The following is a 26,871-nucleotide window of genomic DNA, read 5'->3' on the forward strand; positions in this document are numbered from 1 at the left end:
GCATCTTAATCACCTTTTTGGTTGAATACATCTCCTGCTTTACCTAATGTGACCAAGGACAGGGCTCAGGCATGGCAAAGGAAGAACAAGAATGATAAATGAAACAGAGAGGAGCGCATCATGCAGTTTTCATATCCATAAGCCCCCCCCCCCCCCCCCTTTGCCATCGCCAGAAAACCCCTCAGACTAAAAATAAAAGAGCTACACAAAAGCCCCGACCAACCTTGGAAAACAATTACTTTTCCCGGCAGCTGGACTACATTTCCAATCATGGCTCTGCACACAGTTATGGTCACCTTTTCCTTCTAGCCGGGAAGTGGGTATCATTCCATCGGAGCCCCCCCACGACAGCGCGCTTATTACCCATATTGTTACAGTAGAATGAAAGAACAAAGAGCGCGAGGGGGGGGGGGGCTGCATGTGAGGCTGTTGTTGTCCTGCTCCCGATACCTGTGAATACCAGTGAGCACACACCCAGGCCAGACCAGAACCACTGGCTTACTGTGTCTGCGTTTGTGTAGACGTGTGTTTTAGCATGGGAGTCTGGGAACTGACAGGAATAATCCAGACATGTAGAGTGCATTAGCAAGACGGAATTGAAGAGCTGATAAAAAGCTAGATGAGAGAAACAGTGGGGGGAAGTTTCTGACCATTATATTCGGCTGAGTACGGAGCGCGACGGATATGAGAGCAAGTGACAGGGGAGAAGTCAGCTACGTTTGTTTCATGTCCTTTGAAGGGGCTCCATTGAAGAGCAAACACACTGAGCGTTCTCTAACCGAATGGTAAAGTTCAAATATTTTTTGTTTTATTCATCTCCCGCTCTACTTTCATTTACAGCTTCAACAATAACCCGGAGTTGTTGGGGAGGCAGGAATGTTAATAGACAAAACACTGCTCACATCTGCAGAGGTTGGCGTTACATAACCTGTACAGAAAAAGATGAGACCTTGTATTTGTTACTTGCGTCATTTAGGTTTGTGCAGAAAACTTCGGGAAAATTTAAGAGCAGTAGTGAGCCGAACCACAGAGTCCTCACATCCATTCATTGTGAAAATTTAGCTACAGTTGTATTTGTACTCTGAGCTACTTTACTATCAGCAGAATAGACTTTGAAAGGCAGTACAATAAAGAGTCAAATTAACGACCATGCGTGATGACTTGCTTATCTCGCACTTTCAATTACGAACACAAGCGAAGCACGCCGGCCACATAAGCCATCACGCGCTGCCAGCCCTCTGTTCACAAACATTAGCTACACTTAGTGGCCCCATTAACATCCAATGTTTAAAGGCAGGGCTTTAGAAACGGCCATGCCAGACTATTAGGCTTTATCTGAGATCCTCCTCCCCAGCGATGATATATTGGAGCGGGCCATGGGAGTGAGGCAGCCCTGACGAGATGCTCCAGACCTTGCTCGGAAACCGGGGTCGGAAAATGACATCTGAAGGGGCGCGGACGGGATTTTTCAACTGGGGGGGGGCAAAGCTGTCAGCAAATGATTTCAACTCAATAAGTTATTTTTGTGTAATCTGGTAGTTACTTTCGTAATAGCCTATGGGCCAATGGTTTGCACTACTGCCATTGGAGAATTCTTATTTGAAATCATGGATAAACAACAGTGAATAGAATAGAATAGAATTTTATTGTTGTCATTGCACATGTTACAGAGCAACGAAAATATATATTGTTGAATATTGTTAAACAAAGGCCTACTTGATCAACACTAGCCATATATAATGAAACTGTTATTTGTCTGGAATGCCAATCACCCACAGAAACTTCATGCCTTATGCAAAATATGTTTTATTTAAACATTTGTGTATACACTCAGAAGTGTAAACAACAACATATTTACATAAATGAACAAAAAGCCAAACAAATTTTCTGTCTAAGCAGACTCACTGAAGGACCCAAAGACATCTCTCCTCCTTTCATTACCCTGAACATACTGCTGGGCAATTTTTTTGTCTATCCAGTCTGTCAAGCCTCTCTTGGTGAATATGGCACACAAAGCAATGCCATTGCAATGCCGAGTCTTTTTGCGTCATGGTTGATCGCAACCATGACTTCAATCTGCGTAACCCACTAAAACTGCGCTCTGCCTCAGCAGATGATGGGCACCACCATCAACAATCTCACTAGTGTCTCTGCCTGATCAAACAGGCCACGGACATCAGGGGGCATTTCTTCCAAAGCATGCACAGCATCTGCAGTTGTGTTGACCTTGTACATAGTTGGACTCTCAAGTCTTCCTCTTTCAGTTCAGCATATTTGCGAATTGCTACATCATTTGTAATGGGAGTAAGGAGTGAGTTTTCCATTTATTTTAATGTTGGAATTAGGGATGCACCGATTGTGAAATTCTGGGCCGATACCGATTATTAAAATAACAATTTAGCCGATACCGATGTTATTTATTCCCTCTTTCGTGCCAGGAAAACAAACCCTAACCCCACACGCACGCACGCACGCAGACATGCGCCCACGCACCGCGTAAACACGCACACACATTGACACAGGGAGAGGCTTTTATGATTTGTATGAAATCAATCTGTTTATTTCAACAACTGCGCCATCAACACTCAACACAAAAAATATTTCAACGTGGGCTTAGGCAGATAGGCCTAAATGCGCCGAAAACAGATCGCTATTTATTTTACTGAACATAGCCTGCATGACGGTGAACTAGACACGTCTTTAGCATATGGAAACTATGGCCAAAAAAATAACTTCACACGGTGTGTCTTTTCACAATTTATTTCTTACCAGCATTCGTAGTGTTGATCAACTGAGAAGTAGTCGCCAAAGACGTTGACGTCGCTTTGCAACCAAGGACGCTTGCGGAGTGATACTACAGAAAAAAAATAAGCCGCCAGCGCGCACTTGTGGTTTGTTTACAAATAAAATTGAAAGAAAATGTCGGTCACGTGGGAGTATTTCACTGTCTCGGAGAAAGATCAGCATATGCATTTTGTAAGACATGTTCCAGTGACATTTCAAGAGGAGGAAGCCTCCGTTTTACCGGCGATGTTTGTCGCCTTTTGTAGGGACAGTGGGGGGGGGGTCACTATGAATCTGAGGGGGTCATATCCCCCCCGTCCCTAGTGCCATCTGCGCGCATGGGTGCCTGGGAAAACGCCAAAGAAAAGCCATTATTCTTAAAGAGGTCCGCGGTAAAAACCTTAAACTGACCGGCAATGACCATCAGTCCCGATGATTCTCTTTACGGCATGCCAAGACCCACGGGATAATAAATAAATACAAATAAAGGACGGTGGAAAAGAGATCGCAAGAGGAGATATGGGCCATAAAAGCACGGAACCACGATAATTCAATGGGTTGGAGGGATGGGGAAAAGGCCTGGTGCCCAGAATGAGAAGAGCTGGAGGCTCAGCTTCCTGGACATCGCGTCCAAACACGGGCGGTTTGGCAGGCTCTCGCGGAACGGAGACATAAAGCAGGAGACACTTGATGAACAACAGAACACCAGGGAGCAACTGGAGGCCAGCGACATGGAGGGATTAGATGATCCTGGTCTTCAAGAGGAGGAGGAGGAGGAAGGGGGGGTTGGAGGGGGGGTTGGAGGGGGGGGGGGGGGGGGGGGAGGGTTATTCTACCTAGATGGAGGAAATAAGGAAATGTTCAAGCAGGAGCCGATGGGGTTGAAGATATCACGGCTAACCTAATGGGATGTCATTTAACAAGGAGAAGCGGGAAGCTGAGGAAGAAGATGGTGGCCACGGAGGCAGCCGCCTAATGAAAGCCATTACATTACGCAAGATCACATAAAACATGGGCATCGGCACGCCAAACACACATCCCCTGGGCTCCTCAGATGTCAAGTGGGGGGGGGATAAGGACCTTGACTCAATTAGATGCTGTAATATATTTATTTATATAAATGTACTACAACAGAATGTAATTAAACACTGATTCTTATGGCTCCATTCAAAGCTTTGGAGGGATTTTTTATGGCTGAAGCGCACGATGAGAATGACTGCCGAGGTTTTAAATCAAGTGTTACTTGCAGAGAGGAGATGGGCTCCGCAGGGAGGTTGTGTGTGTGTGTGTGTGTGTGTGTGTGTGTGTGTGTGTGTGTGTGTGTGTGTGTGTGTGTGTGTGTGTGTGTGTGTGTGTGTGTGTGTGTACGTGTGTGTATACGTGTGTGTGTGTACGTGTGTGTGTACGTGTGTGTGCATGTGTGTGTGCCTGCGTGTGAGACAGTAATATTAAATCCTCTATGAAATGACTCCTGTATTCCACAGGAACTCATACAGAACCTAACACTGAACCGCCATTTACAAAATCGAATTTAAAAAAAAAAAATTATATTCTATTGATTTTTACACCAGGCAGTGTCGTCACGGTCACAACGGATTCCCAGCTTGGCTCGGTCTGTCTGGGATTTGCATGCCCTCATGGGCCCAACCGTGGAGATCCTCAATACTTGGGTTTTCTCCGGGCGCTCTGGGCTTCCGCCCACCTCCACCAAGACTGCTTCGAAAGTTGTTTGACATCTGAATAGTCCCGGTGTGAGGGAGGATGTGAGGGAGGACGTGAACGAGGACGTGAGTGAGGATGTGAGGGAGGACGTGAATGAGCAGGTGAGGGAGGAGGTGAGGGAGGAGGTGAGGGAGGAGGTGAGGGAGGAGGTGAGGGAGGATGTGCCTCTCGCCCGGCACGTCGTCAGCGAAACAAGACGAAGGCTTATGAAGACGGATGGATGGTTTGAACAGAAGGTTCGGAAACCACTTTTTCTAGCCATCTCACGTCCTCCGTCTGATCCGACCCCATGCTCAGCTCCTCACCGTAACTGAGACCGAGCTCACATCCCTGCTGTATTGTCGCATGTTGTGATCCTTTAATAACTATATCAGTTCACAACCCTGTTGTTACATTCAATGACCAACAGAAGCTGTGTTGAGTGTACTGCTTATTGTGCAATGAAAGTGAGTCGTCCATATTCAAGATTCTATTACAATATGCACCGTAGCTTAATCGCACATGGTTCAGGTATAATAATTACATTAATTCATGTCACCAATAACATTAAAGATGACCAGTGTGTTGAACAGAAAGAGTCTAATAGTTTCAACAGCTATCGAGCCGTATTCACTCAATGCCAAATCATTCCCTATGTGGAAACATCCTCGGCAGGATAACAGCTCTGCACCACAGCTCCTTGGCCTCCTAACGACCCAGCAGGCTTGCGCTCTCCCCTGGATTACTGCTGCAGATATCAACCATCAACCCCCTCTATCCAGCCACCCTGACGGACACTGGTCCCCGAGAAGCGCTCCAGGTACAACGCGTCGTTCGTCGGTATCAGGCTGAGCTCCAGGTGACGTCTAACACCTTGCTGACCGCCGTTCCTTCCTTCCTTCGTTAGCTTCTTCTGCGGCTGACTCTAGGCAACGGTGACTTGCTAGTAACCAACCTATTAACTTCAAATAAGACTCAATACACTTTTGCTTTGAATCAAAACCAAATGTATTTCACGAAGTGTAACATTCTATTTGGTATTAATAAGTATGAGCAAATAATGGATGAGGTACGATTTATGAATCACACACTGGCACACAATTGAGTGGATGACTAATTGGATAATAATAGGGTTATCATATCTTTTTTTTTTCTGATTGTTTTAGTAAATGTTTGCAGAACCATTTTGCTCGAGATGTTTAGATGTGGTGCAAGTGTTTAAGAATGATAAGTGAAACGAGTCGAAAGATATGATGTCTATGCTACGTCTTAGTGACAGAACCCAAAGTAGAAAGGCACTTTCATCTGTGGATTTCTTCGTGACAGAACTACTGAATTGAGTCAACTAACTCAAACAGTATAACTGACAATGCAGTGCCTTTAGAATACTATTTGTCTTGGCGGTATGAAATACAGATTACAATCTATTTCTGGGACATGAGGAAACAGGCCAAAAAGGCATTTAACAGGGATATTATATTCCAATTAGTTGACCTGCAAAGCCTAAGTCAGCATTTATGAAAACAAAATAGGTAGTATTTGCGAGTGTGAATGAGGTTGTTTCCCCATGCATATATTTAGCCCTGCAGGCTGCTCGGTGCCTCTAGCACTCAGTCAATACTTCTCCATACAATGCTTCTCTTTGTGGATCCAATTTTAATTGAGTTGCAACGTGATCCCAACACCATTTTAGACCAGTTTAACAATAACCAGTGATTGTCAATCGTAAATTTGATGGAGAAGGTCAGAAAAAAATAAAAATCCACAATTCTGGATATGTTGTCGTCCTGACCTTCTCCATTGCTGAGATTGACCAGACTTCACTGCTGGAGCGATGATTGAGCAACAATCTCGCACCTTATCAAAAGTTAATGATCTCAGGTCTGTCGCGGGTTGTGTTCTGGCATCCGAATGTGATATTTTGCCCATAAGTAGTGAATGGCACTATTTATGGGCTGTTCTCCATCATATAGGATTTGGTATCCACTTTATCAATATGGTAAAAACAGTATATGCCTCGCCTTCAGCCATGGTGATCTTATCAACACTGGGTGAACACAGTTATAGATCTGGCTAAGTTAGAGAAATCTGTGGCCAGCATGCATGGCGCGCAAGCTAAAAACATCAACTTGTGGTCATCCTTTATCGTCAGTATGTTGGGGGAGTAGCCATGATTTATTTTCCTTCTTCTATTTCTTTTACATCTGTTATCTTACATTTCTGACTCAGACCTATCAACTCTACTGAGCTGTTCAGATGACAGATTTTTTCTAGGTGGGGGGGGCAAGACCTGTGTGTGTGTGTGGGGGGGGGGGGGGGGGGGGGAGTGCGTGTTGATGAATGTTGTGTGTTCTCATTTGTGTATGTGTAACTGTTTAATGTCAAATGTTGTCTTATTTGCGTTTATGCCTTATTGGTGGATGTTGTCTTATTTGTGTTTACGTCAAATGTAGTATGTTGTCTTATTTGTGCATATGTCTAATTGTTTTCTATGTTTCTGGTGGTCTTGGGTTTCCACATTTCCAATTTTATTTTTGGTCCTCAACACTCCGACCTGTACATACCAGGTTAAATCCGTCGGCACAGGTAGCCTGGCGTTCCTTAGAAGAAAATCTAGTTAAACCACATAGGCTTCAGGACTTAATTTACTCTAACATCCCTATCAAAACCTGCAAATCCAAATTTGGCTCTTTAATATCGCATTTGGTCGCCACATGGAGAACAGTGGAATCACACTCCAGAACTCACTTAAAATTCCATCCTCACCTTCCTTTATTTAATAATTTTTCCCTTTGCTTGGGTGGTCACCCGATTTCGTTCCCTCAATGGAGTGATAAGGGGATCAATACCCGTTCGGACATCACATCAGAAAATACTCTCAGATCCTTTCAAGACCTGAAATCTCATTTCAACCTACCGGGCACTTCTTTTTTCTTTTACCTACAACTCCGCAGTGCCTTACGGGCATACGGAGTTCCCTGGGGGGGAAACTTCGAACCTCATCCAATCCATAAAATATGTGGAAATCTTTCTACCCAAGGCTTGGTGTCCGCCCTTTACACGTTCCTTTCTAAACGTGCAGAAACAACTCTGCAGTTGGATAGTCGCAGGAGCCATGATCTCGCAATGGCACCTTCCACAATCAATTGGTCCATAGTCTGGTCAAAGATTGACCTAGCATCTCGTAATCCAAACCATCAGATGATTCATTATAACTTTGCACACAGACTCTACTGCACTCCGCATAAATTATTTTTTATGAAATTAAATCCATCTCCCAACTGTCAGCTATGCTCTTTACAAACCACAGGAACCTTTGTTCACATGGTCTGGGATTGCCCTGGTGTGAGAGACTTTTGGAGTATGGTGTCCAACAGAATGTCTAAAGTGCTTGAGCGTACCATCCCCTGCTCCCCAACTGTCCTATTGCTGAACGATTTCACTGGTCTGGATCTTTCTTTGATGCACCAACGCTGGTTTCTGGTAGGCCTTACTGCTGCCAAAAAGCTTATAGCACAGAGATGGAAAGCACCTCATGCTTTATCTTATCTGGCTAAGTTAGAGAAATCTGTGGCCAGCATGCATGGCGTGCAAGCTAAAAACATCAACTTGTGGTCATCCTTTATCGTTAGTATGTTGGGGGAGTAGCCATGATTTATTTTCCTTCTTCTACTTCTTTTACATCTGTTATCCTAAATTTCTGACTCAGACTTAACAACTCTACTGAGCTGTTCAGATGACAGATTTTTTCTAGGTGGGGGGGGCAAGACCTGTGTGTGTGTGTGTGTGTGGGGGGGGGGGGGGGGGAAGTGCGTGTTGATGAATGTTGTGTGTTCTCATTTGTGTATGTGTAACTGTTTAATGTCAAATGTTGTCTTATTTGCATTTATGCCTTATTGGTGTATATTGTCTTATTTGTGTTTACGTCAAATATAGTATGTTGTCTTATTTGTGTAATCATATGTCTAAGTGTTTTCTATGTCTATCTGTTTGTTGTATAAATCATAAAATAAAAAATTGATCACAAAAAAAGAATGTGATGTTTTGCGACGAAGCAAACGGAGTAGTTACCTGAAAGTCGTTGCATATTTCAATATGGAAACTCGGCACCCCCTGGTGACAGGAAACGGAGCTGCGGTCATTAGCCCTCTGCCCTCACTAATATGGCCAACAGACGCTGCTTCCTGATTGGCTCTCGTAGATAGAGACCCTCCCCTTTGGTTTGCTACGTCAGCTTTGATGACAACTGACGTCAAATGTTCACGGTCAAACTAGTGGAGATTACAACATATAATTAACGAGTCAGTGTAACATGTTACCAGTCTGTGTAACACGTAACCAGTCTGTAACAAGTAACCAGTCTGTAACACGTAACCAGTCTGTAACACATAACCAGTCGGTAACACATAAGCAGTCGGTGTAACACTTGACAAGTCTGTAACATGTAACAAGTCTGTATCATGCCACCAGTCTGTAACATGTAACCAGTCTTTGTAACATGCAGTTGGTGTAACAGTAACAAGTCTCTGTTACACGTCACCACATGTAGCGACCAGTCAGTTTAACATGCGACCTATCTGCAACATGTTACCAGTCTGTGTAACATTTGACCAGATCAGTGCCACATGTAGTAGGCCTGACCAGTCGGTGTAACATGTCATCATTACCAATCGATGCAACACGTGACAATGTATCGGATCGTCTTCTCCTGAGACGTTCAAGACGCGTCAGACTCGCGGGCTTCGCTGGTCCGGCTGGCAATTTATGATACGGGAGACGATTTGAGTCGTTTTAATCCGAATCATGTGGGTTTTCGGGTACGGATCTCTCATATGGAAAGTCGACTTTCCATTTGAAGAGAAGCGGATCGGTTATATCAAAGGTTTCAGTCGCCGGTTCTGGCAGGGAAGCACCGACCACCGGGGAATCCCGGGCAAGGTACAGTAAGGTTATATGTAGCTTCAGGGCACTCCGGTGAACCCGTCTGTGTGTGTGCGTGTGTGGCTAAGCTCTTAGCTCGGTGTGATGTAAAGTTCCCCTCTGCTCTTCTTCACAGCCCGGTCGCGTTGTGACCCTTGTCGAGGACCCCGATGTGAGTCTTCATTCATCCATCCATTCATTCATCGCTCCGATCCACTCTTGTCTTTCAAATAACAGCTTGACGTGTATACTACATGTAGACAGCAGTTATTACTCATGGACTCATCCTGTCTCAACGTTTACATATTATATTCCTTTGTTTTACGATAATGAATCTTTAAAGGTCTGTCTATTGTCTAATAAAATACGTAAACATATCGTTAAAGGTTAGTTACCTTTCACTACATGTGAATAGTTAAGTACAGTAGGGCCTATGTAATAAATGTACTATACCAAATCCCTCAAATGACCAGGATATGTTTCAGATATTAGGTAGAAATACTTTGTTCTCCGAAAACAATGCTACAGCAAGTAGGCTTTGTTCTCCCTCTTAAAAGGTAGAACTTTTATTAGTTTGTTATTGTAACCCAGGTTACTAGGCTATCAGAAGACCAGTTTCAGTTAATTGATTCGATCAATAAATTAATAAGATAGATAAGATAAATAGATAAATAAATAGGGTTTGTTTTAAAATAATCTTCCATAATATGAATAGGATTTATGATTGAAATCCTAAATATTTCAATAAATTAGATCCTGGGGTTGCCAGATATTAAACAAGTTGGAACGCAATCATGGCGTTTCCGTGCTAAAAGACAAGGCAAATCTTGAAGTTGCATTTGAAAAGATGGAGATACCTGTGATCCAATAAGGATTTCAAGAAGGCTGCTCAATGAACTGCTTCATAATTTGCAAACACAAAACACATTAGCGGATGCACATAAAGTGTAGCACTTGTCATTGCTATTCGTTGTCCAAGCAGATAACGGCTCTTATCTCAGTTCATGATGTTGCGCTCGTGAACATTATGTTCCTCAACCTGGCAACCCACGCTAGTTTATAGTCCAGGTGGGCGGAGAGAGCTCGCTCCAATATCATGAATTTGGTCGCTCTACGGTATCCATTCCTAACACTCGGTCAATGTGACATATTTTACCTTCAACAGGATTTAAGAATACAAGTTTAACAGCCTTGTGCCAATCTTCTGGGAACCCATCGTATAGTTACACACAGTCTAAAGCAATACTTTTAAAGGATTAACTTCTACATTAACAGTGTTGCACAATATGTTTACATTTCTATTATTGTATAGCCTAATATATGTTCTGCTCCATTCTGGCCCCCCTACTAAATTGTCTCTGCAGCTGCCAATGCTGTCCAGCTCCCAATTAAATAACCTGATTAATATTGATTCCCAATATCTTTTAAGAACTGTGCGTCTCGCTCAATACCTGTCACCCTCTCCTGTCCCAGGGCTGTGTTTGGGGCGTGGCCTACAAGCTGCCAGCGGGACGCGAACAGGAAGTGAAGAGCTACCTAGACCACCGGGAAAAGGGCGGCTATCAGGTCATCACGGTGACCTTTCACCCCCGCGACCCGCTCACCCCCCAGCCCGGCCAGGCCCTGCTCTACATCGGCTCCCGGGACAACCCAGACTACCTTGGCCCCGCCCCCTTGGAGCAGATCGCCAATCAGATCGTCGATGCCGCCGGACCCAGCGGCTGCAACGCGGAGTACCTGTTTGAGCTGGCTGAGGCCCTGCGGACGCTGCTGCCCGAGGACTCGGACTCACACCTCTTCTCTCTGGAGAGTCTGGTCCGGGACCAGATAGAGGGGAGGAAACGTTTGGGCTCGTCCCAATTAGAGGGTTGCTGAGGGTTTTGAGAAGCCGGTTAGATGGTTACGGTGTGTTCCAGATGCCTCGTACACCACCCGCACGAGTTGCTCTTGTGACGTCATTCCCTGACGTGCAGCACTTACAGCGTTACCGTTTTTCATTGGCTAGTCATTGTTATTGTTAGCTACATTAGCCTCTTTAGCAATCAGCTCGAAAACAAACTACACAACTTTACATTGTATTGCACACACAGCAAAACCGTGCAATGCAGAAATTGGTGACCGGAATAAAGTAGCAATGTAATCAGGTGTGTAAGAGCAATATAAAAATGACCAACGTGGTACAAATACAAAGAAAATTAATCTCTTTACGGGCACAGCTATTTTTGTTGTTGAGTCGTACGGTCAACCTCACCGAACTCGGGATGCTCTCATACTCTTGTGCGGGTGGTCTACAAGGCTTCTGGAACACATCATTAGCTCATTCTTCTGACATGATGTAGCTACTATAGTAGCAGACCTGTTGTAGCTACTATATAAGCCACATCAGCAGGTCTGCTAATAAAGTAGCTACATCATGTCTGCTAAGATTAGTAGCTACATTAGCAGACGTGATGTAGCTAATATCCCCACTACTCTACATAAAGCAGAGCAGTGTTTTGAATCCGTCTTGAAGCAGGCCCGGCCAGTTGTTAAAGAAACAAATCAGGGGATGGGCCTTTTCAAACATGAGATAGTTTAGCTTTGACATCCTATAGAAATGTGGTAATACTGTTGGCTCAACCATGTAGGTATTAGTCCTTTTTCACCAAGCGGTCATATTGGTTAGTTGTGTCGGTAAACCTTCTAGACTCTTTTACATTTACATTCAGGGCATTTAGCAGACGCTTTTATCCAAAGCGACTTAAACCAGAGGACCTCATTGATGCATTATTTATAGTTCTACACATACCAAAAGGCACACACAATTCATTTTGGATTAAGTGTTCATGGTTTACACCAAAGCTAGTATAAAGTTTACCCACTAACGATCCAAAATGGGATCTGTACACCTCCTCGCGGGCTAGGTTTGCGTCAGAGCTGCGTTAGTAGTACGCCACACTCTTTTCTCTGTCCTTGAAGCCATAACAAGTCCATGAATCTATATTCTGAAAAAGAAATTCAAGCAATATCGGCAAAGCATGAAGTAATTGTCTGCCGCTTCTAAGGAGGACAAGCTGTTCCCTCACAGTCGGCTTTCATTGTACTGTACAATAAAAACAATACTGTTTTGTAATCATACGATTCCATAGTGTGTTTATATCGCTATCACAGCGTGTATATTATTCCAGGTAATTTAGACCTCAGATGTGAACAACCCTGGTTTATAAAACTTAATGATAGACATTATGGTTATAATGCGTCATCGGTTTCTAACGCATTTGTTTGCACATAGCTGTGCGTTGCGTATTCGTTTCAGTATGAGCTACAGCGTGGTAATGAGTCACTCAGTGAACTTGTTTGACATGGGTGTGTGTGTGTGTGTTTGTCTATGCAGCCTGACTCGGCATGTTTCAGAAAGTAGATCTTTATCAATCAACACTTCTAACATGGTACTGGATTCCTTCTTTGCTAGACAAACAGAAAAATATCTCTTTACCAGCCGTGTTCCATTTAACTTGTCGTGCCCCTATTGGTATCACAACAATTACACACGGAATGGCAAACCAGGTATGAATATGCACATTTAGGAAGACCAAAGTCTAGTCGTATTGAAAAGAACATTTTGCATTTCATTGACCTAGTTTCAAGAATCCCTACAGGCATTCCTTTGAATGTACAACCACCAGACTACGTTCACACCAGTATTCAGACACACACACACACACACACACACACACACACACACACACACACACACACACACACACACACACACACACACACACACACACACACACACACACACACACACACACACACACACACAGTATGCTATGCAGTAATTAATATCACATTGGTAATTACAAGCAATAAATCGAGTTTAAATAGAAATGGATTATGCAAAACACTGGTCAATTTTAATACACGAGCGTCAACAATAAGAATCCATATTCTATCTGTATTCCACTCTGGTCTCTGAGGTTGTGATGTCAGCGATAGAAGAAAAGGCCACTCACAACACATTAACTTAACAAAGGGGTTTATTGGCTGTGGTCAGAAGCAACTGGCTGCTACAGCGCTAATTAGCCCTTAGCTAAACACCTGCAGACGTAGCTCAAGGAAACAAACCCTTAGCTCGTCTTGACTTCCGTCGGCACGCTATGCATGTGCACAACAATTACATGTAACCCATTTATTTCTTCTAATATAGAATGTATTCAATGTAATCATTTTTTACAGTAGATTACACAAGCTGTAAACAACACAATTTCTCTCAAAGTAGTAGTTGTATTGTGCTAAAAAGTGTCGTAATGCAAAAATATAAATTTTGTTTTTTATTTATTGAACTATCGATGTTGTAAATTTAAATCCACCCAACGTCATATGATGTATTTTCTGAGGTTCGGTCTGACGGTTTTTATCTCATTAAAAGGTTATTAAGGAATCAATATTCATGAGTTTCGGCCATGGACCAATGAGAGGCCGATATTCAGGTCCCGCCCTCAATTTGCCAAATATGGATTTTTTCCACTGCTGGTAGCATAAATCTCATCCAATTGCGACCTTCCTTAGAGAGCAAATCGACTCCCTCAAAATGGTGTTGTGTAAACAGGTCGGTAACGTCTGAGACATACGTAGTCCATATTTTTTCAATCAGTCCTTTCTCTGGTGAAACATATCATTATATTGCTATTTATAATAGCTTCAAATCCGTATCGAGGTGACATGTTCGGGGCGAATTTCAGAACAAGGCAAACTGTTTTAGATGCAGTGGTGACCAGAAAGGATGAAGATCCTGTGACAGTTACCGCGGCAACCAAGCGAAATAAAATGTTGTTAAAAGAGCCACCAGACAAAGGGTCCTCAGTGACTCAGTAGTCCTGAAGGTTGTGTGTGTGTGTGTGTGTGTGTGTGTGTGTGTGTGTGTGTGTGTGTGTGTGTGTGTGTGTGTGTGTGTGTGTGTTTTCTGGTTACTGTAATCCTGTAGCCCTGCGGTCTAGGTGTAGTTACAGTCCTGGATGTGTGTGTGGTGCATTGTGGGTACCTTAGTCCTGTGCTCTAGGCGTACTAAGAGACCTGAATGGGTGTGTGCAGTGCATTGTGGGTACTGTAGCCCTGTGCTCTAGGCGTAGTAGCAGCCCGGGATGGGTGTATGTGCAGTGCATTCTGGGTACAGTAGTCCTGTGCTCTATGCATACTAACAGACCTGGATGGATGTGCGCATGTAGTGCATTGTGGGTACGGTAGTCCTGTGCTCTAGGCGTAGTGGCAGCCCTGGATGGGTGTGTGCGTAGTGCATTGTGGGTACTGTAGTCCTGGCGCTAGGCGTAGTAGCAGCCCTGGATGGGTGTGTGTGTAGTGCATTGTGGGTACTGTAGTCCTGGCGCTAGGCGTAGTAGCAGCCCTGGATGGGTGTGTGTGTAGTGCATTGTGGGTACTGTAGTCCTGGCGCTAGGCGTAGTAGCAGGGCGACACCAGCAGGTTGGTGAGCACCAGCAGCTGGTCGTCGGTGAAGCGTTGGCGGTGCTGCTGCCAGTTATCGTGGTGCGTGCGGCGGAACTCCGACAGCGTCTTCTTCACCGTCATCTGGTTGGAGCAGGAAGTGGTATTATCGCTGTTAGATGAAGTAATGTCCTCCGCTCTCTTGACACTTACTAGCAGCTCAAAGCTGGTGACTAGTAGCTATGTTTCTATATCGTTCAGCCTGGAGGTGTTGGGTTCCAGTAGAGATCAGGTCATCGCCGTGGTTTCAAACATGTGGAAGCGGAGTTGGGCGTGGCGAGGTTTGGAACACAGGGTATTCTTTCTTTAGTGAATCTTTTGTTTTTTCACAACACAACAAGCACACCTTCATTAGCGGCCCAGTCACGGAGGCTCGTTTAAGCGCTCTCACGCCCTAATAAGGCTTTATGTCGCCTGTACACAACGTTTTCAAGGCTGAACAAAAGGCCAAAAACGTAATTTTCCCCTCAACTGGACAATGAAATTGTATTATTTTGAGCAGACCAAGTGCTTAATGAATCACATGTGTTGGCATGCATGTGTGTGTGTTTCCTAGGTTTGTGTGTCCGACTGTGTGTGTGTGTGTCTGTGTGTCCGATTGTGTGTCTGTACCCATGTGTGTGGTGTGTCTGCCTTTGCATGTGTGTGTGTGCGTGTATGCGTGTGTGCGTGCGTCTTTACATGTGTATGTGTGTGTGTGTGTGTGCGTGCGTGCGTGTGTCTTTCCGCGCGCGTGCGTGTGTGTGTGTGTGTGTCTTTCGTGGGTGTGTGTGTGAACATGTGTGCGTGCGGAGGGACCTCTATGGGCTGCGGGTCGTTGAGGTGGTCGCTGAGCTCCATCAGGACCCGAGGCATCCAGTGGGGGACGTCGTAGGGGCTGGAGAGGACGCAGGCGCTCAGGCCCAGCACGCCCGCATGGCGCCGCACCAGCTCTACACACACACACACACACACACAGGTAGAGACACACACACAGGCAGAGACACACACAGGCAGAGACACACACACAGAGTCACACACAGAAACACACACACACAGAGATACACACACACGCACACACAGGGAGAGATACACAGAGAGACACATACAGACAAGCAGAGACACACACAGAGACACAGATACAGACACAGAGACACACACAGAGACACACAAACACATATACACAGGCAAACACACAAACACATATACACAGGCAAACACACACACAGAGAAACACACACACACACACACACACACACACACACAAAGGCAAACACACACAAAGAGACACACACAAGCACACAGACACAGAGGCACAGGGACACACAAACAGTCTTGAGCTTTCCGAGGTGTTGCAACACTTTGTTTCTGCATTGGTCTGTTTGTTGTTTACGTATCGTATTAAAGTATTTATCTATCTATCTATCTATCTTGCAATACATGCATGCGTGTGGACTGGGGCGTGGGTAGGGGTGTGTTTGTGTATGCATAAGCGTATGTGTGTAAGATTGTGTTTATGTATACGAGTGTGCATGAGCATATGTGTGCATGCAGTCGATGAATATGTGTGTAACTAAGTCTGCACTTGAACTAGCGCGTGACTGTGTGTGTGCATATGAAATAATGACTAATGACTAGGGGTGTGACGATACACTCAGCTCACGAGACGAGACGAGACACGATATTGGGTTCACAAGAACGAGACGAGACGAGATTTTAAGAAAACTACAATGACAAAATATGTGACTGGACCAACAGACTTTTATTTAACCAAGTGGCGCATGTATTTTGAAATGTTTTATTATAACTCTTTGCATGCATGAAATTGAAACCAAAACTAAAATTTATAAAAGTTAAATTAAAATAAATTAAATTAAATAATTCTCTTTTTTTCAATTGCAAACAATATTATGTGCAAAACCAAATCAAAGTATCCAAAATGTACTTTGATTAAAGGTATTCGTTTTCGCGGTTATTCAGCCTCTTCTTCTCCTCCGGAAAAACACGGCCGCATTGCATTGTGGTATACGGGAGTAACATGTAGGCTACATCGTAAGTAAACTCAAATTTTGGGTATTTTAAGTGCACTATATAGTGCATGAAATTAACCACTGAGAATTCGAACACCACTACAAAATGGCGAGCACCCTAAATAGTACACTATATCCGTGATAGGGAACGATTTCGAACACAGCTGCTTTCGATGCTTCCCCTCCTTCTCCTCCTCTTCTTTTCCTTCTCCTTCGTTAGGTTCTGGCAGGCTGGATGTAGCAAAGGCGCATTACTGCCCCCACAGGCGACAAATAGAAGTTTGGATAAATCACAAATCTCGCGAGACCGATTTTTAACGCGACGGGTGATATCGTCAAGTTTAATCTCGCGAGATCTCGTGGCACGAGATCTCGTCACACCCCTACTAATGACTGTGCACAGGTCTGTGTGTGTGTGTGTGTGTGTGTGCGTGTGTATGGGCAACAGTGTGCGTGTGTGTGACTCTGTATGTTTGTGGGTGTGTGAGTGCATCCATGCGAGTGTGTGTCTGTATTTGCATGCATGTGTGCGTGCGTGCTTGCATGTGTGTGTCTCTGTATGTGCGTGCGTGTGTCCGTGCATTCACGCGTGAGTGCATGCATGTGTGTGTGTCTCTGTATGTGTGTGCGTGTCTCTGGTTGTCAGTGTGTGTGTACGTGCATGCGTGTGTATGTGTGTGTGTGTGTGTGTGTGTGTGTGTGTGTGTGTGTGTGTGTGTGTGTCTGTGTGTGTGTCTGTGTGTGTGTCTGTGTGTGTGTCTGTGTGTGTCTGTGTGTCTGTGTGTGTGTGTGTGTGCTACCTGTGGAGGCCGGCTCCCCCCTGGTCCTGGAGAGCCGGGTCTGGCTCAGGGTCTGGAGGCGGCTCTGCAGACCCTGGTCCAGGGGGAAGAACTGGCACTGGAGCAGGCCGCTCAGCGTGGTGCCAGCCATGTCCCTCACCTGGAGGGGGAGAGAGGGGGAGAGACTGGAGTGAAGAGCAGGAGCCATGTCCCTCACCGAGAGAGGGAGAGGGGGAGGCAGGGTGAGGGACTGGAGTCCAGAGGAGGAGCCATGTCCCTCACCTGGAGGGGGAGAGAGGGGGAGAGAGGGGGAGAGAGGGGGAGGCAGGGTGAGAGACTGGAGTGAAGAGCAGGAGCCATGTCCTTCACCTGGAGGGGGAGAGAGTGGGAGAGAGGGGGGGCGAGGGGGAGGCCGGGTGAGAGACTGGAGATAATAAGAGGAGCCATGTCCCTCACCTAGAGAGGGAGAGGGGGAGAGAGGGAGAGAGGGGGAGGCAGGGTGAGAGACTGGAGTGAATAAGAGGAGCCATGTCCCTCACCTAGAGAGGGAGAGGGGGAGAGAGGGGGAGGCAGGGTGAGAGACTAGAGTGAAGACCAGGAGCCATGTCCCTCGCCTAGAGGGGGAGAGAGGGGGAGGCAGGGTGAGAGACTAGAGTGAAGAGCAGGAGCCATGTCCCTCGCCTAGAGGGGGAGAGAGGGGGAGGCAGGGTGAGAGACTAGAGTGAAGAGCAGGAGCCATGTCCCTCGCCTAGAGGGGGAGAGAGGGGGAGGCAGGGTGAGGGACTGGAGTCCAGAGGAGGAGCCATGTCCCTCACCTGGAGGGGGAGAGAGGGGGGAGGAGGGGGGAGACGCAGGTTAGGATGAGGTTAGCCGTGACGGGCCGAACATGACCGCGGTGTCGTGTTCCGCCGAACACGATCATGAATGCGCAGAAAGCGGCTTCTGAAAGGGAGACTGAAACATTCCACCACTTTGCTCCAGGGCGAACAAAGACTCTCTCTCTCTCTCTCTCTCTCTCCTCTCTTCAATGGCCTCGCCAGGTGCACGCCTGTGCAAACACAGTGGGCCGATTCGCTCCAACCCACCTTATTTAATCAATTTCTCTCAGCTGACGGATGTGCGTAACGTGGCATTTGTGGGATGGCGCCTGGGTGGCGACCTCCTTAGAGCTCGGGGAGGCAATCTGGAGGAACCACCAGAATCAGTTACATTTTGAAAGCATCAGCCTTCTCCCTCAGGCCTCCATCTAAGGCCACGCCCCCAAAATCATGTGACTAGCTTGCTAGCTTCTTTTTTTTTTGTTGCTCCACCTTTCCATGTGGGACATGCACGAACAAATGGACTGCCAGAGTGCAACCAGATAGCTGTATGGCTAGGTAGACGGACAGGTCGGCCATCCAATCACTGCATTCAGGGGCCAAATGAAGTGATTGGACAGGCTAAGTAGAGTCCTGCGACAGCCATAGATCTGTTTTGTTTTTATCAGAGCAGTTTGTTTATTGATCGCAGTCGGGATGGAAAGAGAGTTTCAACCGGGAAAAACAGTCTTCAATGAATCGCCCACCCCAGCTTTAATGGTTCTAATGGATCTAACATTCACATAGTACCACCATGACTACATTGGATGTTATCAAAGTCGTCTGATTCGCTGACTATCTGGGTAGATGGTCTTGTGCGTGCGGTAAGCTTGACAACCGCTACCCGCTAACCGTTACAACATCAACTCTGAGGTCGCAACTTGAGGACATCCTCTGTATGATTGTCAAACACAGACTCCTGCATCTCCTCACTGAAGATAATGTCATGAGCAAATCCCCAATTGGATTTGAACCCAACAGACCATATTTTCAACCTCAGCAAAAGCAAATTATTGATTGGTTGATTGAAAAGCAGACTGTATTAAGAAATATGTCGGCGAAAACCTTTTTTCCTCGATCGTCTGCTGTACAAACTGTTGGATGGTGTTGAAGGATTGACCTTTGACATCCACGAAAGTGTTGTTACCACACCACAGTTCACCTCAAGGAAGCTGTGAGTGACCTGAGAGACAAGGCAAGAAGGGCTTCTCATCACAAGTTGTCACGTCGGAACATTCCAATTTAAACCTGGCTCGAATTATTAGACGCCGTTAGAGAAGCTATTTTCCTTTGTGTTTGCTATGTCTTGGGCCCACCTGCCAATTAGGATTTTACATAATGGAACAAACACTAAACTTAGCCCTTGCATGCAGATTCCTGTAAATCCATTCTCCGCATCCAACGGAAAACATAAAATGATGCATGCAGAGAAGAATTAGGACGATACCGACCGTCGGAATTCAAAAGAGAACAATTCGATTTTACTTTCACCTCAAACAAAGTGACCCAGACACGAAGCATAACAAAAGCCCACCCCCCCTCCAGAGAGACGCCCGCCTTCGTTGGCTGGCTCAGGGTTCTCTGTTCATAAACAGAGCCCCCAGACCTCATCACACTGAACCAAATAAGAAAACAATGACACGTTTGAAAGAATAAACCAAAAAACAGAGAAAACTGGAACGCTATGATGCCCTCAAACAGAATCCACCGTGGCAGAATCCCAGAGCACAGAGATCCAGAAATAAAGAAACCATGACTATGTAGAGGCTCAGAGAGGCATGGCTGGCCATCCAGAGGCCTTTAGCCTCATCCAGAGGCCTTTAGCCTCATCCAGACAGGCCTCCAGCCTGGCCATTGAGAGACACCTTCCCAGGCTCCCAAGAGAGACAGACGGTGCACCCACTGCACTCCTCAACAACCGCCCAACGGTATGAAGACATCAGAGACACACACCTCCCATAGATTACAATCAACCAAAGAGATTCTAAAACATGTCTATTAATAAACTATAATCTCCACATCGGCTAAGGGAAGTACAGCAATGTGCCAACCCAGCAGATCTGGGAGCTGTTGTAGCAGGAAAATGACTTCCAATTGGAATTCAGCCCCCGTAAAGACTCAAGAATCGACGGTACAAAATTCCTGCACTATCTGCAACGTGCTCATCTCTACATAGACACATGTACAGAGATCAGATAGATTGGACTCTAATCGCAAAACATTGGGGGGATGGCTACGTGGTAGGGGCGAGAGACAGAGACAGAGAGAGAGAGAGAGAGAGAGAGAGAGAGAGAGAGAGAGAGAGAGAGAGAGAGAGAGAGAGAGAGAGAGAGAGAGAGAGAGAGAGAGAGAGAGCGCGTAAGTGTGTGAGTGAGCGAGGACCGGTTACCTCCAGCTGTTCGTCCAGCAGCAGCCTCATGAGGAGCGTGTGGACCCGCAGCACCTGAGCGGGCTCGGCCAGCAGCGTGAACAGGTTGTAGAACACCATGACCTGCAGGTACGTCAGCACCAGGAAGCGCGCGTGCCATGACCGGTCGCCCGCCATCTGACCCCGGGAGACACGAGAGAGAGAGAGAGAGAGAGAGAGAGAGAGAGAGAGAGAGGCGTAAACAGGTAGCACAACAAAAGGAAGCAGGCATGAAGAAAAGCAGAGGATGAAGTAGAAGGGAGGAGACAGAGAGGAGGAGGAGAAGGAGGAGGGAAGAGAGGCAGCGAGGAGGAGGAGAAGGAGAACGAGGAGGAGGGAGGGAGAGAGAGAGAGAGAGAGAGAGAGAGAGAGAGAGAGAGAGAGAGAGAGAGAGAGAGAGAGAGAGAGAGAGAGAGAGAGAGAGAGAGAGAGAGAGAGAGAGAGAGAGAGAGAGAGAGAGAGAGAGAGAGAGAGAGAGAGAGAGAGAGAGAGAGAGAGAGAGAGAGAGAGACACACAAGTGGAGGAAGGAATAAATGGTAAATGGTCAGCGTTTACACAGCACTTTTCTAACCGGTAGCCACTCAAAGCTTTACAATACAGCCTAACATTCACCCATTCATGCAAACATTCACACACCGACAGCCAGCTCGTCAGGATCAGTCAGGGTGAGGTGTCTCGCTCAGGGACACCTCGACACTCAGCGAGGAAGAGCCGGGGATCAACCTTCCGGTGACCAGCCGTCCCACTCTGCCTCCTGAGCCACATACCGCCCATGAATGAGTTGTGTGCGTGTGTGTGGGACGGGGGGGGAAGGAGACGTCTCTCTCCTGGGCATGTTTACGTCCCGGCCGGTGACCGTCTCGCTCCTGGCGGTCCGCAGACGTACGGCGTCGCCTCGGCGTGAAGGAGAGGCCGAGCCAACGCTCGTATTTTGGAGGGTGGCAGCTCAGCTCGCCGCCCCCCACAACTCATGGCCCGGCGCCCGGGCGGGAACAAGACGTCCCCGGCCCGCCCAGGACCCCGAAGTCTGGAGCCCTGACAGGTGACAGCACAGGGGCGGGGGGGGGGGGGTGTATGTGTGTGTGTGTGTGTGTGTGTGTGGGGGGGTCTGTGTGGGTGTGTGTCCAGTGTGTGTGTGTGTGGTCCGGTGTGTGTGTTCGGTGTGTGTGTGTGTGTAAGGTTCGGTGTTCAGTGTGTGTTTGTTAGGTGTTCGGTGTGGTGTGTCTTCGGTGTGTGTATCTGTGTCCGGTGTGTGTGTTCGGTGTGTGTCTTCGGTGTTCGGGTTGCGTGTGTGTGTTTGGTGTTCAGGATGTGTGTTAGTGAGTGTTAGGTGTTCGGGGTGTGTGTGTTCCGTATATGTGTGTGTCCGGTGTGTGTGTTCGGTGTGTGCGGTGTGTGTGTTCGGTGTGTCTGTGTGTGTGGTTCGGTGTGTGCGTGTGTTCGGTGTCCCCGGTTGTGTGTCTACGTTTGGTGTGTGTGTGTGTGTGTCACCTCCTCCAGGGTGTCCAGCACCAGGGCGACCTGCTGGGGGTACAGCAGGCCCTGGGTACATCAGGGAGAGGCACGTGCGAGCGTCCTGCTTCATCTCATCGAAGCTCTCGTCACTCTCCACTGGGGCAATCTGTGGACGCACACGCACACACACACACACACACAAACACACACACACAACACAGACACTCACACATGTACATGCACACACACACACACACACACACACACACACACACACGCACACACACACACACACACAAACACACGCATACAGATTCACGCACACACACACACAACAGCACACACACCACGGATACACAACCACAAACACACACACACACGTACATAGATGCACCAGCGTTCATGCATACGCGCACACACACAGAAAATTACAGCAACGAGTGAGATGCCATTCTGGTGTAAATGAAGAGGACCATTTGAGTTGAATCGGCAAGTAGATAAAGAAGGCAATGTGAAGGTTTGTGCATGCACATACACACAGTTTATATGTCTATGTGTGCATTTGTGCGTACGTGCAAGTTTGCTTGTGCATGTGTGTGAGTGTGTATGTGTGCCTGTGTGTGTGGTGTGTGTGTGTGTGTGTGTGTTCCTGTTTGTCCGTATGTGTGTTTGTGTGTGTGCGCTCGTGCAAATGTGCTTGTGTGTCTGTGTGTGTGCGTGTCATCACCTTGAACAGCAGTGGCAGCAGTTGCAGTTGTTGCTGAACAGGAGTCGTGAAGGTGCGCCCTGCACTCGCCATCAGCCATTTTAAAACTGCACACACCACACACACACACACACACACACACACACACACACACACACACACACACACACACACACACACACACACACACACACACACACACACACACACACACACACACACACTTCCAGTTCAATGTGGATGATACCCAAGTCAGGAGTTCTGTCTACAGGGCAGAATACAGAACACGTATTCTAAGGCGTCCCAGTCCGTGTGAATCCACACACACAAACCCAGCCTTAAGACAACAGTGTCTGTTTGCATTTCAGACGGTCGTGCGCTGCTGGTTGGGGAGAGGGACCCCGAAACCGGCACCGTATGACGACGATGCAGACGATAGAGAGGACCAGGGGGTCTCGGCCCGGGGCGATGACTCACGTTCTGAGCTAACCTTGTCGCGGCAGACAGAGCCGGCTCTCCAAGGAGCGAGAGCCGCTCAGTCAAAGCAGCTGTTTCTATAATGTCGAGAGCTGAGCTCATTTAATTGGGCTTAATTGAGTAATTGTTGGCTTCCCCGCTCTTCGCCACAAAGTTATTCTGTTCTGATTGCTTCCTGCTGATTTCAATAACATTATGCAGAAAAAGGGGAAAAAACCACAATCTTTAACTCACATTCTTTCCCCCTATGAATGTCACTTCTTCTGCGTTAAGATTCAGCCGAGCGAAGTCTACGAAGACAACTTATGGAGGCTTGGTAAGACAAATACACAAATGCAGAGTCAAACTCCCCGATATAAAGCTAACTATTGGCTAATCTCTGCAGAAGTAGAGCTAGTGATCTCCACTAATTAGTTGCAGTAGCTCAGTCTAAGTTGCCATGTTCTCCAGTTATTCATATTCTGTATGCGGCAGACATTCTGTTTGTTTATTTTAATTATACCTTTTTTCATTATACATTCCCCGATCATATTATGGTTTTGATTTGTTATGTGTACAAAGATACACAAACATCCGCCAACACACGCAAGCGCACGTACACTCACTCACTCACATATATATGTATATTATGTATGAACGTACAAATATTATGGAAAATGTGCTGAAGTGGTCTGGGTGCTGGGAACACAGAGAGGGTCAAACTAAACAGGAGGCTGGAGCTGGGAGCTGAATGTAGGCGGAGTACGTTGTGGAGAGCAGAACAGCAGAACCTCGGTCAGGACGACCGGGCATCCTGATTACCGTCACATGAGCCGTGTTTAGAGCCAGACAACAGCCCACTATATTGAGAGGTACGCCACGCACAGACCCAGTGAGTCAGCGTGCCGAGGTCTGATGAAAGAGATGGATAGACGAGTGGATGACGCTGATGCTGCTCAGAGGAGTAAGAGCTCCTCACGTTAGCGGTCCCCGGCCTCTTTGGAAGCTACTCATTAATTCCACAACAATATGCACTTGGATATGCAAACTCAAGAACCCGGATGGTCTCAAGAGGCCATCATCTCCACCAGGGCCGCTGCTGGTCGTTTCGGTGCCCTACGCGAGCGGTGGGCGGGGGGGGGGGGGGGGGGAGCCCCATTTTATATATTAGGTAAAAACATCTAACTTGCCGAAATTGAGTGATAGGTTATACAATTAAGAACAAAGGTTTGTAAAAATTTTTTTTACAAACCTTCATTTTTGGTGCCCCCTCAGGTACTTGGTGCCCTACGCACTCTGTGCACTCTGCGTATCGGGAGCGGCGGGCCTGACCTCCAACACCACCTCGACCCCATCGTCCCCTTCACACCCTCTTCACCCCCTCCAAAACCACAACCTCAAGCCTCCAGCATCCCCACCACCACCCTCCACCCCCCCAACACCATCCCCAACCACGCAGTCCCCAGTATCCCAACCTCCACCTCTTCCACCATCCCCAACCCCACCATCACCTCCAGCCCAAGCTCCACAACCCTCCCGCCCCCTCCGCCCTGCCCCCCGGCGGCCGCTGACCCGTCTTGAGCAGCTTGACGGCCTGCGTGTGCTGGTCCGTCTCGGGGCCGCGGCCGTGCTCCTCCTGGTTCTGGATCTCCGGCGCCGCATGAGGGGCTGCAGGCGCCCCAGCAGCCGCTCCACGAAGTGGGCCACGCGCGGCGAGGAGGTGGGCTGCGTGCCGGGCAGAGCCACGTCCATCATGAAGATATAGGTCAGCACGCTGGAGAGGGGGAGAGACAGGGGGGGGGGGGGGGGGGGGGGGAGGGGGAGGAGAGAGAGAGAGATAGAGAGAGGGGGGAAGAGAGAGAGAGAGAAAGATAGGGGGGGAAGAGAGAGAAAGATAGGGGGGGGAAGAGAGAGAGAGAGAGAGAGAGAGAGAGAGAGAGAGAGAGAGAGAGAGAGAGAGAGAGAGAGAGAGAGAGAGAGAGAGAGAGAGAGAGAGAGAGAGAGAGAGAGGGGAAGAGAGAGAGAGGGGAGAGAGAGAGAAAGAGGGGGGTGGGAGAGAGAGAGGGAAGAAAAAGGAAGCGAGGGGGAGATGGACATTTAGTGGCCATTCCAAACACCAGAAAGAAAATCATTAAATGATTCAATGTTTTGTTTTTTTGTCATGTTGTTTAATGCAATGCAACCATCTGTCATGCCATTTAAAATATGAACATTGAATTGATTGAGAAACAGAGTCAGAAAGATTAATGGAGGGAGAGGAGGAAGAGACAGATCAAGAGAATCACAGAGAGGGAGAGAGAGAGAGAGAGAGATATGTTAAGGTTCAGCTAACCCTCACCATAAACACAGAGAGAGAGAGAGAGAGAGAGAGAGAGAGAGAGAACGAGAGAGAGAACGAGAGAGAGAGAGAGAGAGAGAGAGAGAGAGAGAGAGAGGCGTAAACAGGTAGCACAAACAAAAGGAAGCAGGCATGAAGAAAAGCAGAGGATGAAGTAGAAGGGAGGAGACAGAGAGGAGGAGGAGAAGGAGGAGGAGGAGGAAGAGAAGGAGGGGAAGGAGGAGGGAAGAGAGGCAGCGAGGAGGAGGAGAAGGAGAAGGAGGAGGAGAAGGAGAAGGAGGAGGAGGAGGAGATGGAGGAGGAGGAGCAGGAGAATGGAGGGATGAGAGGAACACAGGGAGGAGTGACGAGAGAGCGGAGCCGAGGACAAGCACATGAAAGAGTAAAGCCACTGAAAGATGAAACGTCTGAGAGTCTGGAGCTGATTACTGAAGAGGCAGCGCAGGGAGGGCCGGGGCCGGACCGGGCTGGCCCGCACTGCTCCTCAGGGAACGTTCAGTGTCTGGTTCCTGTTCACGGGACACAGCGCACTGCTGTGTGTGTGTGTGTGTGTGTGTGTGTGTGTGTGTGTGTGTGTGTGTGTGTGTGTGTGTGTGTGTGTGTGTGTGTGTGTGTGTGTGTGTGTGTGTGTGTGTGTGTGTGTTCATATCTATATATATATATGTGTGTGTATGTGTGCGTGAGTGTGTGTGTGTGTGTGGTGATTGTTATCCCCTCAATGTGTGTTTTTTTGTGTGTGTGTTCATATCTATATGTGTGTGTCTGTGTGTTCATATCTATATATATATATTAGAGCTGTCAAGCGATTAAAATATTTAATCGTGATTAATCGCATTAATGTCATAGTTAACTCGCGATTAATCGCAAATTATTTTTCTATGCTAAATATCCCTTGATTTTTTTGTCCCATAATTCTTCTCATTTTAATTCTCTTATCAACATGGTGAAGTGCATCGGCTTGCCTTGTGCAAATGATT

At 47.1% G+C, this 26,871-nt stretch overlaps 2 protein-coding genes across 2 annotated transcripts in view; one reads left to right on the top strand and one right to left on the bottom strand.

Annotated features, from left to right (window-relative positions):
• Positions 1-9,151: 9,151 nt before the first annotated feature.
• On the top strand, positions 9,152-12,517 carry chac2 (ChaC, cation transport regulator homolog 2 (E. coli)). Its single transcript, XM_060037199.1, has 3 exons — positions 9,152-9,423; positions 9,542-9,577; positions 10,879-12,517. Exons 1-3 carry the CDS (start codon positions 9,289-9,291, stop codon positions 11,278-11,280), a joined length of 573 nt encoding a protein of 190 aa, XP_059893182.1. The 5' UTR covers positions 9,152-9,288; the 3' UTR covers positions 11,281-12,517.
• Positions 12,058-26,871, bottom strand: part of LOC132446775 (proteasome activator complex subunit 4B-like) — a 48,264-nt gene continuing 33,450 nt past the window's right edge. Inside the window, 9 exon segments of the mRNA XM_060037228.1 lie at positions 12,058-14,970; positions 15,685-15,818; positions 17,696-17,834; positions 20,921-21,076; positions 22,431-22,487; positions 22,489-22,560; positions 23,122-23,207; positions 25,129-25,218; positions 25,221-25,330. Of these exon segments, the coding sequence (XP_059893211.1) occupies positions 14,836-14,970; positions 15,685-15,818; positions 17,696-17,834; positions 20,921-21,076; positions 22,431-22,487; positions 22,489-22,560; positions 23,122-23,207; positions 25,129-25,218; positions 25,221-25,330 (979 nt within the window). The 3' untranslated portion in view covers positions 12,058-14,835.

The sequence above is a fragment of the Gadus macrocephalus genome, chromosome 18 (genome assembly GCF_031168955.1).
Source record: "Gadus macrocephalus chromosome 18, ASM3116895v1".
NCBI classification, from domain to species: domain Eukaryota; kingdom Metazoa; phylum Chordata; class Actinopteri; order Gadiformes; family Gadidae; genus Gadus; species Gadus macrocephalus.